Below are 17,057 nucleotides of genomic sequence, written 5' to 3' on the forward strand. Positions count from 1 at the left end.
TAATAGTGCCTAAAACCATACATCCAGCAAGTCTAACCATTCCATTACTGCTGAATGGCTCTCAGTATTTCCAATACTCCCAGCTACTATTATGTCAATCAATAGCCAGATCTTGATGTAGAGTCAGACCAATGCATTAATAAGGACAGCGTGAAAGACTCCAACAAAATGAAAAATGGGTCAAAGTGACCATGTTCCCTAAAGCTCCAAGTTAAATCAATAGAATTTGAGGTAATCAACTGTACATGTTGAGGTCTTGCTAGGCCATTTAACAGACAGAGAACGACAGTACCTCCAGTTTGCAAAACAGATACAATGCAATTACAATATTAGAATTACTATGACAATTCACCAGTGACAGAACTGAAGTTGAAAATTTAAATCTCAACTCCAAAAGTCCTTTCACATCTTTCTTCAAATCTGTTCTATGCAATCCAAAGGAGGGCATCTGTTCCACTGATTAATTTGGAATAATCATAGAGATAAAAAAATTATTCACCTTCTACAAACTAACAGTACTGTTCACCTGGAGTATCACACTCAGCAAGGTATTTTTATTATTATCATTCATTCATTGTGTGGTACCCAATGCACTCTTTCTGTAAGCGCAAGATATAAGTTTACACAGTTCAGGTTCCCCACCCCATGTGCACCCTCCCCAAGTCAGCTTTGAAGAGTTGAGGCAACTACCAAAACTGATTTAGGGGGCGGGGCACCTGAGTGTGGGAGAGGAAGTTCCACTGCACAGCTAAATGTCCTTGCACTGATGGAGCAATTGAGTTGAATACCACTCACTATTTTTATACTCCACCTTTCCTCCAATCAGGAGCACATAGCAGCTAACACTAAAAATTAAACCATACAGTGATAAAATAATCAAAACCATAAAATATCAATATAAAACAGCAAAATCTGCAGCAAGGGGACCACACCTAATCATCTGAATGACTGGACAAATAAAAATATATTCAGTGACAATTTCTACTCTAATGGCAGATTGAACACCCCCTGGAAGGGAGTTTCAAAGCTTGGGTGTCTCATTATCCTAGTTAGCATGCTAAAGCTGCAGTTATTTAACCACCAGGTGCTGCCAAATATATGTGTTTAATATGGGGATTCAAGAACAACTCAACACCAGATTAGAAGATCAGGCTGCCTTTAACTTTCCTGTATTTAAGGGGAAATTCCAGCTTTCCAGCAAGGTATTAAGCAGGGTGGTAAAAAGGGCTTAGCAACTTCCCATCTTAGCTAAGATATCATAACCCTGTACTCTGTTTTTCCCATTCATAACACACAGGAAAAGTACAGAAGAATCATATACACTGCTACAGGGTATGGAAAGCTGACTACAGATCTGAGGGAAGAGAAAAAGGCATTATCTTAATTGCTTTATATTCAAAAGAACCTTAAAGCAAAGTACAAGACAGAATAAAATAGCATTATACTGTCAAAAATCAACAGGGACCAGGCCAAGAAAATCCTTCTGGGAAGGCATGTTGGAATAAAAACGCCATTAAAAGGCACTGAAATGCCAAGATAGCCAGTGCCTGTCTGATATCCACTGGAAGGGAATTCCTACAACAGTGGAACGACTCCATTATCAATAATAATAATAATAATAATAATAATAATAATAATAATAATAATAATAATAATAATTTATACCCCACCCTTCTGGTTGGGTTTCCCCCAGTTGTTTGTCACCATGCGGCAGACCTCAGAGGCATGAGGCACTGCAAGAAGTGCATACCCCATGGCTGTACTAGTATGTAGGAAGGTAAGACACTCTCTCAGGTACTCTGATCCCAAGTTCTTTTGAAGACCAATATGAAAACCTTAAATCTGACCCAGTAGCATGTTGGCAGTCAGTGCAGATCCCTGTGCAGAGTAGGTGTTACATGCTGCTGATCGTGTCAGGAGCTCGTCCTACACTCAAGTAGGACCCTGGCAGAGACACATGCCCGACTGGCATGTTCCCTCCTTCCTGGTCGATCATTCAGGAACTTCAAAGCTTTCTTCTGCCTGAACATCACAGCGACCGATGCCAACAGACACTGGCACATTTAGGGATCCGCAGAGTCTTCGCACCTTGCGTGACAGACCTCGGCAACTCAGCATTTTGGCTAATCTACATTATTTACATATAAACACACGTGGAGCACTGCAACATGGCTTCCTCTCTCTCTAGCATCAGACAGCAAAGAGAAAAAGAACAAAGGACAATAGTCCCACTTCACGGAACACAGTAACAGAAACATCCTGTCTCCATCACTTCTCACTCTGTGGAGTCAAAACATATACCGTCATGTGAAAGACAACAATCCCATGACTGTAATCACGGAGCAGGAACAGTTAGTAGTGTAGATGCACTACATAAATAAATAAATAAATAAATAATACAATAATCAAGTCTAAACATTATCGATTCATGAACAACTGTAGCCCTAGCTGGAAAAAGGCACTCTTGGCTACTGATAACATCTGGGCCTCTAGTGACAAGGATGGATCCAGGAGTACTCTCAGATTACAGAGCTCCTCCTTCTAAATGCGTGCAACTCTATCTAGATCAGGAAACTAACCTGAACATGGGAACTTCTCACCTATGGTGCCTCCATCTTGTCAAATTGATAACCAGCAGCTGTTCTTTTCCCTGGGACTTACTTGGTCCAGGGGTTTGTTTTCAATTAAACACTTCAGTTCAAAGTCACACTAAAAGAGCCAGCCTGTCCAGATATTAGACTCAACATCTGAAGCAAGGAAGAGTCAATGCTAGGGAACAAAGCTCATTTTCTGAAAGAGCAGGCTGAAACACCTATCTCATCCCAGTGCCGATTTCTAGAGGTACTGCAAGCCCATAAAAAGCAGAATAAGAAGAAAAAAGAAAAGAAAATTCAAACTGGAACAGGAGACAGGAAATGTACAGGTGGGCCTCTAGAATGGATGCACATTAGTGACAGCTGATTTTTGGACTTTCACATTTCCATAGTATTTGAAAAGAAGACTAAATATAAGGTTCTGAATCCCTCCTGTATACCTAACCTACTCGTGCTTCAAATTTAAAAAGCTTCATTAATAAAGCTGTCCTGCTCCAAGCAAGAAGACCCCATGGCCATAAGGCAAACCTGAAATTATTTCAGAAGCCACAACCCCTCGCAAATAACATGCAGATGGTATTCTGTATATCAGAGCTCACCAGTGATGTATAAGCTAAATAGGCCAAATGCCCTAGCTTTTCTGTAGTAGAAGGAAAATACCATCTTGCACATGGCTGCTCAGAACCTTATGACCTTTCCAAATGGACCCTAAAATAAAAGACAGATCCCTGCCTTGAGGAATTCCCAACCTAAGCCTGGACTGTTGGGTAATAAGGAAAAGAGAAGTTGAACATGGCAGGGGTGCGTGAAGTGGAGGCAAGAGTGAACTAGAGAGATGTTTCTATTAGGGAATATTACAATATGAAGGAGAGTATGTTCCCTCGGCTTCTGTTTTGCTTCTTCTCTTACCTATCCTCAACCAACTCATCCACGGTGTTTTTAGGTACTAGAACTGCTATGTATTTCACATATTATTTGGAATGAATGACACACAACAGTTAAGTAAATAGCAATGATTGGCTTCTCAAACATACCTGAGTGGATTTATCCTTCATGCATGAAGGATAGTGTATGTGGGGATCTCGTGGCCACTGTCCTGTGAGGTAAGGTCCCGTTATTGTGTCCAAAGAAGAGGTACGTCTTATGGTGCTAGAAGTTCTAATTTGCTGGGCTTTTGGCCTGTCCACTGAAACAGAAACATGTTATATGCAACAGTTAATATGGTGTTTTTAGCTATTCACATCTGTTTTTAGTGTGGCAACTTGCACAAAAGGCCTTTTAAAACTGAAAATATTTGCCTTAAGTACAAAAAAACCCTCTCAACAGTTGAGGTACATGTGATCAATGCCAAGTATTCTGTAACTAGAGGGAATATGCACAACTGTTACAACCAGACTACACTGAAGGTAAACTCAGGAAAGAGTATTTGTAAGATTTTCTCTCACTTATTCTTCCATCTTTCAATCCCACCATATATAAATTCAAGGCTTGATATTCTGCATTTTGAAAACTTATGGCAAAAAAAAAAAAAAACCTTATGGGGAATACACTGGAAGGCCACACCTTTAAGACTAATATTTTTTATGATACATTTGTAATAGGTAAGGCTGAAAACCTAATTTCACCTTCTTAGAAGTTAAGCCCCACTGAATAGGACATGGTTAGGGTTGCACTGTAAGAGTTTATTTCATTGTATGTGCAGACACAGAGTGCTAGACAAAGCGTTATTATATTAAGAAAATACAATTAGAGCTGTGGAAGCTACACTATTCCAGTTAGATCACTTCTCATTGTTTTACCTTGCATTTTCTTAACAGATTCTGAGCCTCATGTGACAATGACGACTTGAATGTAACATCCGATTATGGGGACAATGTATCCCATGAAGTCCCATCTCCATGTCCTGAACTATGTACTATCAAATAGCAGGAAGGGAGGGGGAAGCTAGATCATTTGGAGAACCTGCAACTTTCTACCTCCAAAGTTATGAATAATTCATTTCTATACTGCAAATTCATAAAAAGATACCCACGTGGTATACAGAATCTCAATTAAAACCAAAACATCAGTAAAAATCAACATATATAAAAGAATCTGAAATACAAAAATAGATGTTCTAATGAGATAACGAAAACAATAAATTATTTCTCTAACACTTGCTAAAATAACAAAGTCTTTAAGCTGGCACTTGGAGCTCATTACAGACAACGCCAACTTGATTTCATTAGGTACAGAATTCCTTAACTCACACATAATGCACAATTTCTTGCTGAGGACAGTCTAGCACTGCCAGGCACCGTCAGACATGCCTCTGTGGCAAATTACAAAGATCAGGCAGGGGAGTAAGGAATAAGGCCATATTTTAAACACAACGTCCAAGATTGCTTAGAGCTGTATATAATAATGGGATACTAAAAATAACTTGGTAGCATAGTGACTGCCAGTGCAGCTCCCACATAGATGCAAGGTAGCATGCCCAGTAACAACCCGGCTGCAGAATTCTGTCAGCTACTGCTTCCAAACCTGCTCCAAGGGCAGCCCCACATAGAGTGTATTATAGTAGTCTGTCCTCAGTTATCAGTGCTTGAACCACCATAACCAAGCTATCCTGATTCAGGAACAGTCACAGCTAATGCATATGCTGAAGCTGGTGGAAGGCATTCCTAGTTACTGAGGCAACCTGAGTCTCAAGGGACAAAGCTGGGTCCAGGAATACCTCCAGACTGCATGCCTGCTCAGATGGAGTGCAAGAACAGGCAAATGGTCTATATCTCAGACACAGAAACCACTCATCAGCCATGTTTCCACCTGGCCAGGATTTCAACTCAATTTACTGGCCCTCATCTAGCCCACCACAGCATTCAGGTACCAGTCCATGCTTTGCACAACCTCACCTGACTCAGACATTATAGAGAAACACAAGATGGTTGTTATTGGCATATAGGTGACACCCGGCTCCCAACCTCTTAACAACTATGCCCAACAGCTTCGTATGTTTAATAGCATCAGGGATAATATAGCGCCCTGTGGCACCCTATTAAACAAGTGCCAGAGAGCCGAAAGGCACTCCCCTAATTCTATCCTTCATAACCAACCTTGTAGGTAAGACTGGAACCACTGTAAAACAACGGCCCTCAATATCCTTTCCTTGGAGGCAGTCCAGAAGGACACCTAGTTGATGCCATCAGAAGCTGCTGAGAGATCAAGAAATAGTAATAGGGTTGCACTCCTCTGTCCCAAGAAAGGGAATCCACTAGGAAATCCAAAGTCAAACTCAGTTCTGTTCCAAAACTGGGCCTAGATAATCAGTCTCTTCCAAGAGACTGCACTTGCGCCAACACCTTCTCTCAACTCCTTTGCCCTAAAGAGGGTATTTGTGACTACATGATAATCATTAAAAGCCAATGGGTCCAGCGTGGGTTTCTTTAGAAGAGGACACTTTCAGCCAGGCAAATAAACTGCACCCAACCACTCATACCTCCTCTACTAGCTTTTATGAACCAAGGTAGAAAGAATCAATACGGTGATTTCAATGATTTTTTTTTCAAAATGAAAGAGCATGATAACCTTTCCTAAGTATTTTTTAAATGTCAAATACACTACAGGATTTCTAAACTCGAGCTTCAAAAGTATTAATGTTAGCAATGGTAGCATTGTTACTAGATTACTAAATAAGGTATTTAAGCTACACTATTATGATTCAATGTTGGTAAAAGTGCTTTCAGAAGTTACAGAATATACAGCCACTTTACTGTATTTGGTTCAAATCGTTAGTGTGAAACATATTGCTCCTGCAATGAAGTTGCAAGTCTTTTAGACAAGCAATCAAAATACCTCCTGCTTGTCTCTTGCCACAGATTCCTTCATTTTCTGCATCAAGTGAAAACTGATGAATGTTTAAAGACAATACAAACAAATATGAATGTTATTTGAATGGCCACTGGAAAGAAAGGCTTTTCAAAGGGGGCAACAAAACTGCAAAAGTCAAACTGTTTCCCCATTTCCCCTTAGGTGCCAGTTAATACCTATTCTGCTGTCATGCTTTCAAGTGTCTTCTGTAATGCTATTATGAAGCTAAAACAAAAGTTCAAAATAAGAAGCTATGGTTCTTTTGGACATAAATTCCAGTAACATTACTATTTTTGAATATATATTCTTTACTGATATGGAACAGGACATAAAATAAATACGGTTCAATATAAACAATTTCCTGTTTTTTTATAATTTTATGTTGTATGCTGCTTTAGATTTTTAATATAAAGTGGCACATAAATAAAAAGCAAAGTTTACTGCCCTAGACTGCACATCACAGAAAGGCAAACTATAGTTTGAGCCCCTCGATAAGACAGATATGCCATGATGAGTAAAATATGAGCTTTCAAGGGAGAAAAGAAGCAAAGCACACCTCCCTTTTCCACTAGTCTTTTCCCTCCCTCTACTCTGCACCCCTTATTAGTGTGCATGCACACACAATGTCCTTTAGTGCCATATAATACAGCCAGCAAAGGTTTCAGGAGGCTTGGAGGCTGCTCCTGAAATCTCCCTTGTGAACTCTGTTCTAGGATAGCTGAAACCTGAACAGCAGTGCTCTTTTTAAGAAGTCATGGATACGCTGCACCATTTTGTTGCAGATCTCCAGCTGTGATATATGTAACATCCAAATGTATTACTGCTCCTTCATTTACATTCTGGCAGGATTTATTTCCCAAGCTCAAAAAGACAAGTTTCTTCAAACGTCTACATATAATTTTAAGTCCAAAAAATAAAACCTTCCTTTGTATACTACAACGTTGGATTTTCTTTTTAAAATTCTTCCTTCTCCTCCACCCCCCCACAATATTTCCCCAAAGGGCAAGAACAAATACATGTTCGAGATCTTTAGATGCAGTAGCTTGCAGTTTTATCTCTAACACTATTTTCAACTGATTTCCATTTAATTTTTTTGTACTTTTTTGTATGTTTATGTACTAAGCTATAAGTGATATTTACAGAACATTGTCATGTTTGCTACTGACTCTTGAAACCAGAATTCCCATATACAGCTAAAGTACTGAACACATAAGTTTTCCAGACTTTACTGGGGTCATGTAGCTGGCACTCTTGCCTTTTTTTAAAAAAAGAGCAAACAAAACTAGGAAAGATTTCGACTACTGAGCAACTATTGGTGAAGATAAGATTACATGACCCCATGACTGCTAATGAATGCTTGGATTACAGCCCAAACCAGATCATATTCAAGAACATTACACTTTTTGTAGAATACACAATTAAGCTCAACTTTTATTTAATGTATTTTCTCTCTGGAGCTAAAATAGACTTCAGTACCTTAATAGCTTAAAACCACTCATTTGAACTTAAAAAAGAAAAGTAAGCTTCATCTCAGTTATAGGAAGAACTTAGTAAACTGTACTAGTCTGGGTTCCTGACAGTATTTTACAGTTGTACACAGATATGTAACAACTTGAAAGTTTTAAACTTCAAAAATCCAAGTTAAATTATTTGCAAAACTTCAAAAATCCAAGTTAAATTATTTGCAAAACTGTCATTTTAAGAAGATGGAAAGTATTTTGTACACTCTGCTAAGCAACTACATATCATTGTTACTTATGAAATAATTTTTTTATATAGATGTTTATCTAGATAAATTACAAATAAAGATTTAAGCTGCTGCACCCTAAGTAGCAATCCCACATTTTATTTTATTTTGCACACTGGCAAATCAGAATACCAGTTGAAGGCCTTCAATGAATTAAAGGGATGGAATAAGCAACTGGGAAATTCCACCACAACAGCAACAGCACAAGATTTCTAAACTCTGATACTTTATGGTAGCTTCTTGGTCACTGAAGCGGAACCTCAGCTGTTTAGCAATTGTCCTGAGGAGGGGGAAGTGAACAGAAAACTGCCTTGAGAACTCTGATACAAGGAAATAGTAATAACTGAACTTAAACTGCTAATCTATCCCTATCTATCTAGCTATATAGCATAGATAGAATGTTTGCATCTCCCTGCCTTAACATATAGAGTCTGGGTGTGGGAAGGTTTAGCCTCAAGGGTAGGAACCTCATGGCACACTGAATAATTGGAGAGAAATCCCTTAAGCTATGGGTAGGCAAACTAAGGCCTGAGGGCCAGATCTGGCCCAATCGCCTTCTAAATCTGGCCCACGGACAGTCAGGGAATCAGCGTTTTTTTACATGTGTAGAATGTGTCCTTTCATTTAAAATTGGCTCCCAGTACGTTTCCGAGCACAATTCAAAGTGTTGGTGCTGACCTTTAAAGCCCTAAACGGCCTCGGTCCAGTATACCTAAAGGAGCGTCTCCACCCCCATCATTCTGCCCGGACGCTGAGGTCCAGCGCCGAGGGCCTTCTGGCGGTTCCCTCATTGCGAGAAGCAAAGCTACAGGGAACCAGGCAGAGGGCCTTCTCGGTAGTGGCGCCCGCCCTGTGGAACGCCCTTCCAGCAGATGTCAAAGCGATAAACAACTACCTGACATTCAGAAGACATCTTAAGGCAGCCCGGTTCAGGGAAGTTTTTAACGTGTGATATTTTACTGTATTTTTGGTTTCTATGGAAGCCGCCCAGAGTGGCTGGGGAGGCCCAGCCAGATGGGCGGGGTATAAATAATAAATTATTATTATTTTATTATTATATTATTATTATTAAAATGCATCTCTGGGTTATTTTGGGGGCCTGCCTGGTGTTTTTACATGAGTAGAATGTGTGCTCTATTTAAAAATGCATCTCTGGGTTATTTGTGGGGCATAGGAATTCATTCACTTTTTCTCTCTTCAAAATATAGTCCCGCCCCCCACAAGGTCTGAGGGACAGTGGACCGGCCCCCTGCTGAAAAAGTTTGCTGACACTTGCAGTGCTCTGGGTGGAGTGAGGCAGGGTGGAGAGGAGAGAGAAGAGGACACAAATTATGAGAGCTTAAGCTTTTTGGTCTGAGTATGTCCCAATTTCTCATCTCCTTGATGCTTCTTGTATTCAACACCTCCTAGAGAACATTGAATATGCTCAGCATGCTTTGTGTCCTCTTTAGGGTTTTTAGTTTATTATTCTAATTCAGACATATGCTTTTAAAAGTTTTTATCCAAGATACTTTTAGCATAAAGGTAAAAAAGGTAAAGGACCTCTGGACAGTTACGTCCAGTCAAATTTGACTATGAGGTGTGGCGCTAATCTCTGCTTTCATACACACCCAATAACATGACCAAAATAATTCAGAAAGTTGCTCTACATAAAGAAGATGCAGCTTAAATGAACGATGACAACTCTAACAATTTACTAAGATGTTGAAAAGGACATCTTTTAGCCACAGATAAAATGCTTATTTGTATAAGCATTTATGCGACATGTGGAGTGCTCATTTGCATACATCAACATGTTGTCTATCTGATGTCAGAACAGGCACAAATTCTACATATAAAGGCGTTGACATGAAGCATGTAACATATGCTGGTGGACGCATGGAATTTTCACAAAGTACTTTACTCATAGCCACCATAATGTCTGTTTTGGTTCCACGCTTTCACAGAAGCCAGGATTCTGAGAGCTACAATCTGCTAAGCAACTACATACCATTGTTACTTACGAAATACAAACAATGTCATTCAGAAAGAAGATGATAAACGAGCACATTATCCACAACAACAGTAGTGAAAACACAATAATAAAATGTCTTCCTAAATAAGGTTTTTCAATATCTGTCTAAAACAGGAAGCTTGTTGAACTTTTGAGAAAGCGTCCTGTATTTGCAGTGCCACCAGCAAGAAGGTCCTGATTCTGGTATCTAATTTCCACCAAAGATGAGCCAGAGAGCAAATGTTTTGGGGGGACATGCGTACGGTTGGGCCAGAAGCAACCTGTTTCACAACAAACCATTCTGAACATGTGAGATCTTATTCTTGATATTAGTTTAATGCACCATCACAATGCAGTCATAAAAAGTTAGCTTTTCAGGTAAGTGTCCAGGGCATCACCAAGGGGAGTTCTTGAGAGTAGTGAGATCTCATATATGACATTTTTCTACACACTATGGAAGAAAAACACAACTTTGTATGTGATGGTGCAAGGCACAAGTTCACTGAGCATGCCAACAGGAGCACCTGATGCATTAGTACTCTTATTTGAAACAACTGTATGTGTATAACCAGTAAATAAATCAAATCAAACATGAAAGCCATGAACTTGAGCTATGTTTTCACAATGATTTATGACATAGGTCAACTGCCCTTCACCTTTAAGAAAACAGGTCTAGTTAACTTTATCTTGTATTTATGCCAATGTAGCCCAAGATAATTTATTCTCAGCAGTAGGGGGAGGAAGGAGCAAGCTCTAGGCCTCAGAATATATTCAAAGGCTACTTGAACTTGTTAACAAAAGCATTTAAAGATTAAATTCATTGTCCATAACCCTTTAGGGGCTTGTAAGGAAACATCTGCATCCATTTTAAATTACAGACAATAGCCACGTCTCATCCAAATAATTTGCCAGAGATTATACATTTTAAATTGTACTCTCTATGCTTAATTTATCGTATTTTTATCTTGATTTGGTAAACGGAAACCTTCAGGAGTAAATTTAGAAGTCATGCATTCACAGAAGGACAGCTTAAATTTTTTTTTAACAAGTGAATTCACATTTATATTAGTTTAAAAAGGGCCGGATTAGAATGTAAAATGTGGATTATGTAATTGAAATGCATTAGTTTTATTACAAAGCAGCAAGCATTTCTCCCAAATAAAACACTATGACTGTTTTATTTGGTTAGCTAATATTTTAACACAGTGGCATTCAAGTAACCAAATGCTGTTCAGTCACCACTATTTTCCAGTACAACTTTTTGCACTGGGTTAATTCACATATGTATTATTCATTTTTTGTATAACCATGGCACTCAGTAAAACAAATGCTTGCTTATTTACCGTATTTATAAACCACTCTTCATGCAAATATATCCCAGGATGGTTGTAAGACATCTGTTTTTATCTTCAAAAATGCAACAAGGAAACAGTTTTTTTAAATGTAATAGAAAGGGAAAAAACTGCAAAACGTCAGTTTTAGTAAAACATCAGATGCTGTAGTACTCCAAATAAATATGCACAAAACCCAAAGCATGCAATGACTATTACGTTTTAAAATGTACGTTGCTGAAGATTATAAATATGTAGAAAGAAAGAAAATGCATTTTTGTAGAAAAACAACAACCCTGTTCTACAAATTTCAGCTCTAAAGATTGGCCTGGCTTGATTCTATTTTAAACCAGAATTAATGTTTTGGTTTTTTAAAACCAACATTTTAGATCATCCTTAAGCTGCAAAAGGGGGAAGGATGATGGAAGGGGAAAAAACCCAGAGGAAGCTGTTTTCATTCATGCAGTAGTGATGTCAGCGTCTGCAGTGGCAGCTGCCTGACCTGTACAAGCTTCCAACCCAGAGCACATTTGCAGATTTCTTTTAAGAACCTCTGGCAGCTCCATTTTTACTTAAAGAACTTAAATCAGAGCAATGTCCTTTAAACATCTACACTGTAAGAAAGTGAAAGACATACCTATGTATACAAATATATATATATATATATATATATATATATATATATATATATATATATATATCCTAGAATGGCTCCAGTACAAACTGAATAATGCAACTCATTTGCAAAGCCAGAGCCATGCATTGCAGTATAAACACTAATGCAAAGAGAAAACAAGATACATTTATGTGTGACTTAAAACATTCTAAAGTATGGTATCTATGAAACATATTTATTATTCTTTCATGCTCTTTGAAAATTGTTAAAATAAATAACTGAATAATTAGAGTAATTAATGATTGAAGCTAAATTGATTTATTCTGCTACAAAGGAGTTTTCACAAAGCAACCGAGTTCTCTGAAGTTATTCCATAATGCAGGTTGCCATGCTAACTATACTACATGGGCCAGAGTCACAAGAACTGGTGAAACTAGTCCACGGGGCAGATTCTGCAGGCTAAGAATTTGAAAGTAAAACTAAATATTTTATTTATTAGCTTGCAGAATTAAATAAGGCTTGTTCTGCTATATAAGATGAGTGATGCCATAGACCCTAAAAGGCAACAAAATCTAGTGGAACTTTAACGGCTAAGAAACTGATTATGGCATAAATCTTTTGTGGACTACTGCCTGCTACATCAGATACAAATGTGGGTTATGGTCCATAAAAGCTTACGTCATAGTAAAGTTAGATGCCTCAATAGCTTGGTTGGTTTGTTTGTTTTTTGCCGCAACAGGCTAACATAGCTGTCCTTCTAGAAATTATAAAATGAATGAATTCAAATATTCAGTACGTGGGCACATATTTTCATTTGTTCGGGATTTACTGGAGGGTGCCTGCTTTGAAATGCCAGCTCAACTAATGAGGATTTCCTTATGGTACATGCAGGTTAACAGTTCACTGCGGTCAATGCATAGTTATATATTGTATTCTCACAACTCTATTAAACAGTGGATGCTGCTATGATGGCTTAAGGCAGGCTCAAACAAGTTTAATGAAGTCATTCAGTTATAATTTAAGAGGACTGAATCATTGAAAGTAAGGCAGCAACATAATTCATCTATTAAAAGAGACTGTATTATTTTAAAATACTTTGATAAAAGAATGATCAGCTTTTTAGTATTTGTTCACAAACACAACACATTTAAATGCAGATTCAAACATGCAGTATTTGTTAGCAGTTTTCCGTTTTGTTTTATTTTAGCAAGCAAACAGAAATGTTTGAGTTAGCTTAATTAGAATTGTATGCACTTGTCTTGTCCCCATAAAAGGAGAAAGCTTACATTTTCTAGACAAAATAACATGGATTAAATTCCATTTTTACAAAATACTTGGTTTAGAAACACTAATTCCATAAGGGTTTCCATAAGAATGAATCAAGATCATAGGCCTGTTGCATAACTTACATGTAATTTGAAATGCGAGGGGGGAAATTAAATTTCATCTAGATGTAAATGTTTTTAAGGCTGATATAATACAAGCAACATTTTGGAGGAGTGAATTTAGTACAATCCAAATAACCATAACTGCACAACTAAGTGCAAGGATTCATGGCAATAATGCATCCAACTTGCTGCATTCAATACTATATCAAGAGGGGTATCTAATTTGCTTCTGAAACAAAACACAGTCTTGGCATGATTAAAGATGTGCTTAAAGATACAGGTTACCCAATAGCTATAGAAGGATAAGCAGTATATTTCATATGATTCATTCAACTGCTTAAGGGGAGTGGACAGAGCCACCTTTTAAAGAAACTTTTTCAAATATGTTTGGAGGGAATTTTTCCTAGTACATTATATTCTTTAACAAGAATACCACAGAATGTGCATTCTACTTGCCTCCAGGGTTCAACAAGGTTTAATTTTAGCTCTACAAAGGGTTGCATTTAAGGGAGAGGGGTTTTCGAAAGCTTTGTAAGTAGATTTGTGCATCTTATATCTTGGAAATATTGCAGGAGCGGCATGGGTGTTGTATTCTATTTAGAACCTGCAGTTTTGCTAGCATGTGCTTGTTTAGGTCAGGTGTTTTTAATACCTTCCTGGTAAAAGGGTACAGGAATACTTTTACAAACACTGCCGTTTTGCAAATCTTATGGTCTTGGTAGAAAATGCTAATATCTTTGTGCTTCGGCTTCCCTGAAGGCAGACATCTCAGAACTTACGCTTCAATAACCTATTGAAGTATTTAAATGTAAGTTGGCCAATATGGAACCATCAGACATTAGCCCAGCCTTTAGGCACTAAACCAGATGAAAATTTCCATACAAGGCATGGATACAGCATGCTGCAACGCAAGCGTTGAAAAACACTCTTCTAACCCCTTTAAAAAAAGGTGGATAAAATATACTTCATTAAACTGAGAATTCTGCTTCAGCGCACAAGCCAGTCCAAGCATTCTATTCACACACATAAAACGCACCAGCTTACTTTCTAGTTTAGTAGCTCTGCATTAATAGAGCTTGGGAGTTCCACTCTCTCCTTTAAGGATATGCAACAAGGCTCACTTTACCAATAGATAAAGGATTGAAGCGAGAATTTTATAGCACTTCAGCAGCCTAAACCGCAAGGAGTATAGCAGAGTAGATGCAGGGTGTTAAAAGGGGTCACTAACCAAGACTGCTCCGTTTCAAGCTCGAGACCTTGAGTCTAAACATTTAGGGTGGTGTGGTGTTGGGTGTTTGTGTTTTTTTTAAGGGCTGAGTCACTTCGCCTTCTTTAGGGCTGGCGATCGTATTCACACTTACCTGGGCATGAGGCCCCCACCGAAAAGACGGGAAGATACTTCCGAGCAAACCCTTGACAGAAATGCGCTGCTAGATCGGGGAGGTGGTGCCATAATCCGAAACATGAACCGCGGGGTCGAGTTTGTTATTTTTTAGAGGGGTGGCTCAAGGAGGGTCTTCTCCACAGTGCTGCGTGGGGAGTTTTGAGGTGGAAAATGGGGTTTTTTGGGGGTGGCGGGGAGAGACGGATTCCAAGTGAGAGCCCCACAGGTGCCCTTACCTCTGTAGATGGGCGAACTGGGGCTCCTCCTCTCAGGTGAGATGCTTCTCCGCCTGCCGCTGCTGCTGTCGGGCGAGCGCCTCTGCCTCACCTTCACCCTCCCGGGCTCCGCCGCGCCGCCTGCTCCTGGCGGGGAGGCGGCAGCCGCGAGAGACAACGGAGGGGTCGAGCTGGGCGGGGGCGGGCTGCTGCCGCCGTTGTTGCCGCCGCCTCCTCCTCCTGCTGCTCCGCGAGGCCCCCCGGGGCCGGTGTTGCTCCCCACCGAGGCTGAGGCGGCGGGAGAGCGAGTGGGGCTGTGCTGGTTGCCCCTGAGGAGCTGGTAAGGGACGGTGGCGCGGATAGGCTGGAGCAGCCGGCTAGTCCCCGAGCTGCCACCGGGGGCGCCGCTACCGCCGCTTCCTCCTCCTGCTGCTGCTGCTGCTGCTCCGGCCCCGCTACTACCGACTGAGGAGGCTCCGGCGCCGCCGCTGGTGGGGGACCCGGCGGCCCCGCGGCGCATCCTCTGCGCGGGCGGGTGGTGAGGAGGGGTCTGCGAGGAGGAGCTGGACATGGCGGCGGCTCCGAGGGCCACAGGAACGAGGCGGGGTTTTCCTCCCCCCCTCGAGGCTCTTTCCCCTTGGAAGGAAAAAAAGGGGGGATGGGAAGGCGACCGGGGATCCCGAGTGAGGCAAGTTCTACCGCCCAGCTGTGGCCATGGCTGCCCTCGTCGGCAGCTCGGCTCCTCGCGGCTCACATTGTCCACACGGCGCCGGCCGCTGAGGAGGCACAGCTGGGGTGGTGTGGTGGGAGCGGGGGTTGCTTAAGGCTCGCGCTCCTACCTAGCCGCGAGTTTCGGGGGTCGGGGGGGGGGGGAGGCGGCGCTACCGCACCTGCAGCCAGCCAGCCCTGCCAACCTACCCTCCTGCTCCGCCGCCCTCCCTCCGAATGGCACTCCGCAGGCTCCGCCGCCCCGTCTGTGGCGGGCGAGGGGCGTCAGGCCTCGCGCCCATTGGGCGCCCTGCCTCCGTTAGCTCGAGCCGGATTGGACGCGGCCCGGGAACGGGCGGCGCGTCTGCCCAATCGCCGGCCTCTGCTTTACCTGGAGGAGGGGAAGGGCAAGAAAAAGGAAGGGGTTGGTAGTTTGGAGCCGCTTTGTGCGGAGGAGGGAGGTTTGTAGGTGGTGGGGGGCGGGGAGGGGGGAGTCCGAGGTGGGAAAGTGGAAGTTATCCTTTTGGGATGGGTGGCCCTCTGTTCAAAGACCAAGCCGATATTACAGGGAACACGTGACAATGGATTGCTCTGATACCTGTTTGGGCTTCGCTTTTTCTCTCTCTTTGATTTGCATCCGCTTTCATTCGGAACTGGCAGATTGCAAGCAGATACCAGTGCCAATCCCAGGCAGCGTGATCTTTAGGAAAATGTGTATATAACTTTTCAAAGAGGGGCACATACTCGACCTGAGTACAGGAGGTGCCTCAGTCATGAACACAATTTCTCTTAATTTATATCAACCCATCACTGATGCTTAAAATTGGAGCAGTCCAGATGTTTAGTACTCTATCCAACACTCTGAATTGACCCATTGAAATTAATGGACGTGACTCATTTAGCCTTGTTAATTTCAATCTGTCTCATCCCAAGTAGAAATTAGCTGGATTCAACGTTTAAACTAGAAAACTGTGCAGCATAATAGCCAGAGGATTAAAAGGACTGGTCTTTCTTGTAAATAGTATATCCCAGTTTGCCTAACTTAGAAGCCCACCACCCAACTCACCCAGACTCTCACTATAGGATATTTATTAAAGATTAGATCTTCATTCTAAACATAGTTGCAAAAACGTTTTTAAAAAGTTTAGTCTAAAAAGATACAGCCAGGTTTTAAAAAAACAAAAATTAATATATCTATATGCAGTGCTTTTTTCTAAAAAAATGTTTAGGGG

The 17,057-nt window shown here is 40.9% G+C and overlaps 1 protein-coding gene across 3 annotated transcripts in view; it reads right to left on the reverse strand.

The window, feature by feature from the left end:
* The window catches only part of GLCCI1 (glucocorticoid induced 1), a 41,435-nt gene extending 25,309 nt beyond the window's left edge, over positions 1 to 16,126 (reverse strand). Inside the window, exons 1-3 of one of the 3 annotated variants that reach the window (XM_083578657.1) lie at positions 16,036 to 16,126; positions 15,139 to 15,753; positions 3,629 to 3,780 (exon numbers count right to left, since the gene is read on the reverse strand). In XM_083578657.1, the coding sequence (XP_083434783.1) occupies positions 3,629 to 3,780; positions 15,139 to 15,688 (702 nt within the window). In that variant the 5' untranslated portion in view covers positions 15,689 to 15,753; positions 16,036 to 16,126. Of the gene's footprint in view, positions 1 to 3,628; positions 3,781 to 15,138 lie in introns of all 3 variants that reach the window. The other 2 variants (XM_083578658.1, XM_083578659.1) reach the window with 2 other exon arrangements.
* Positions 16,127 to 17,057: the final 931 nt, after the last annotated feature.

This window comes from Podarcis filfolensis, assembly GCF_964270895.1.
Source record: "Podarcis filfolensis genome assembly, chromosome: 12".
Lineage (NCBI taxonomy): Eukaryota > Metazoa > Chordata > Lepidosauria > Squamata > Lacertidae > Podarcis > Podarcis filfolensis.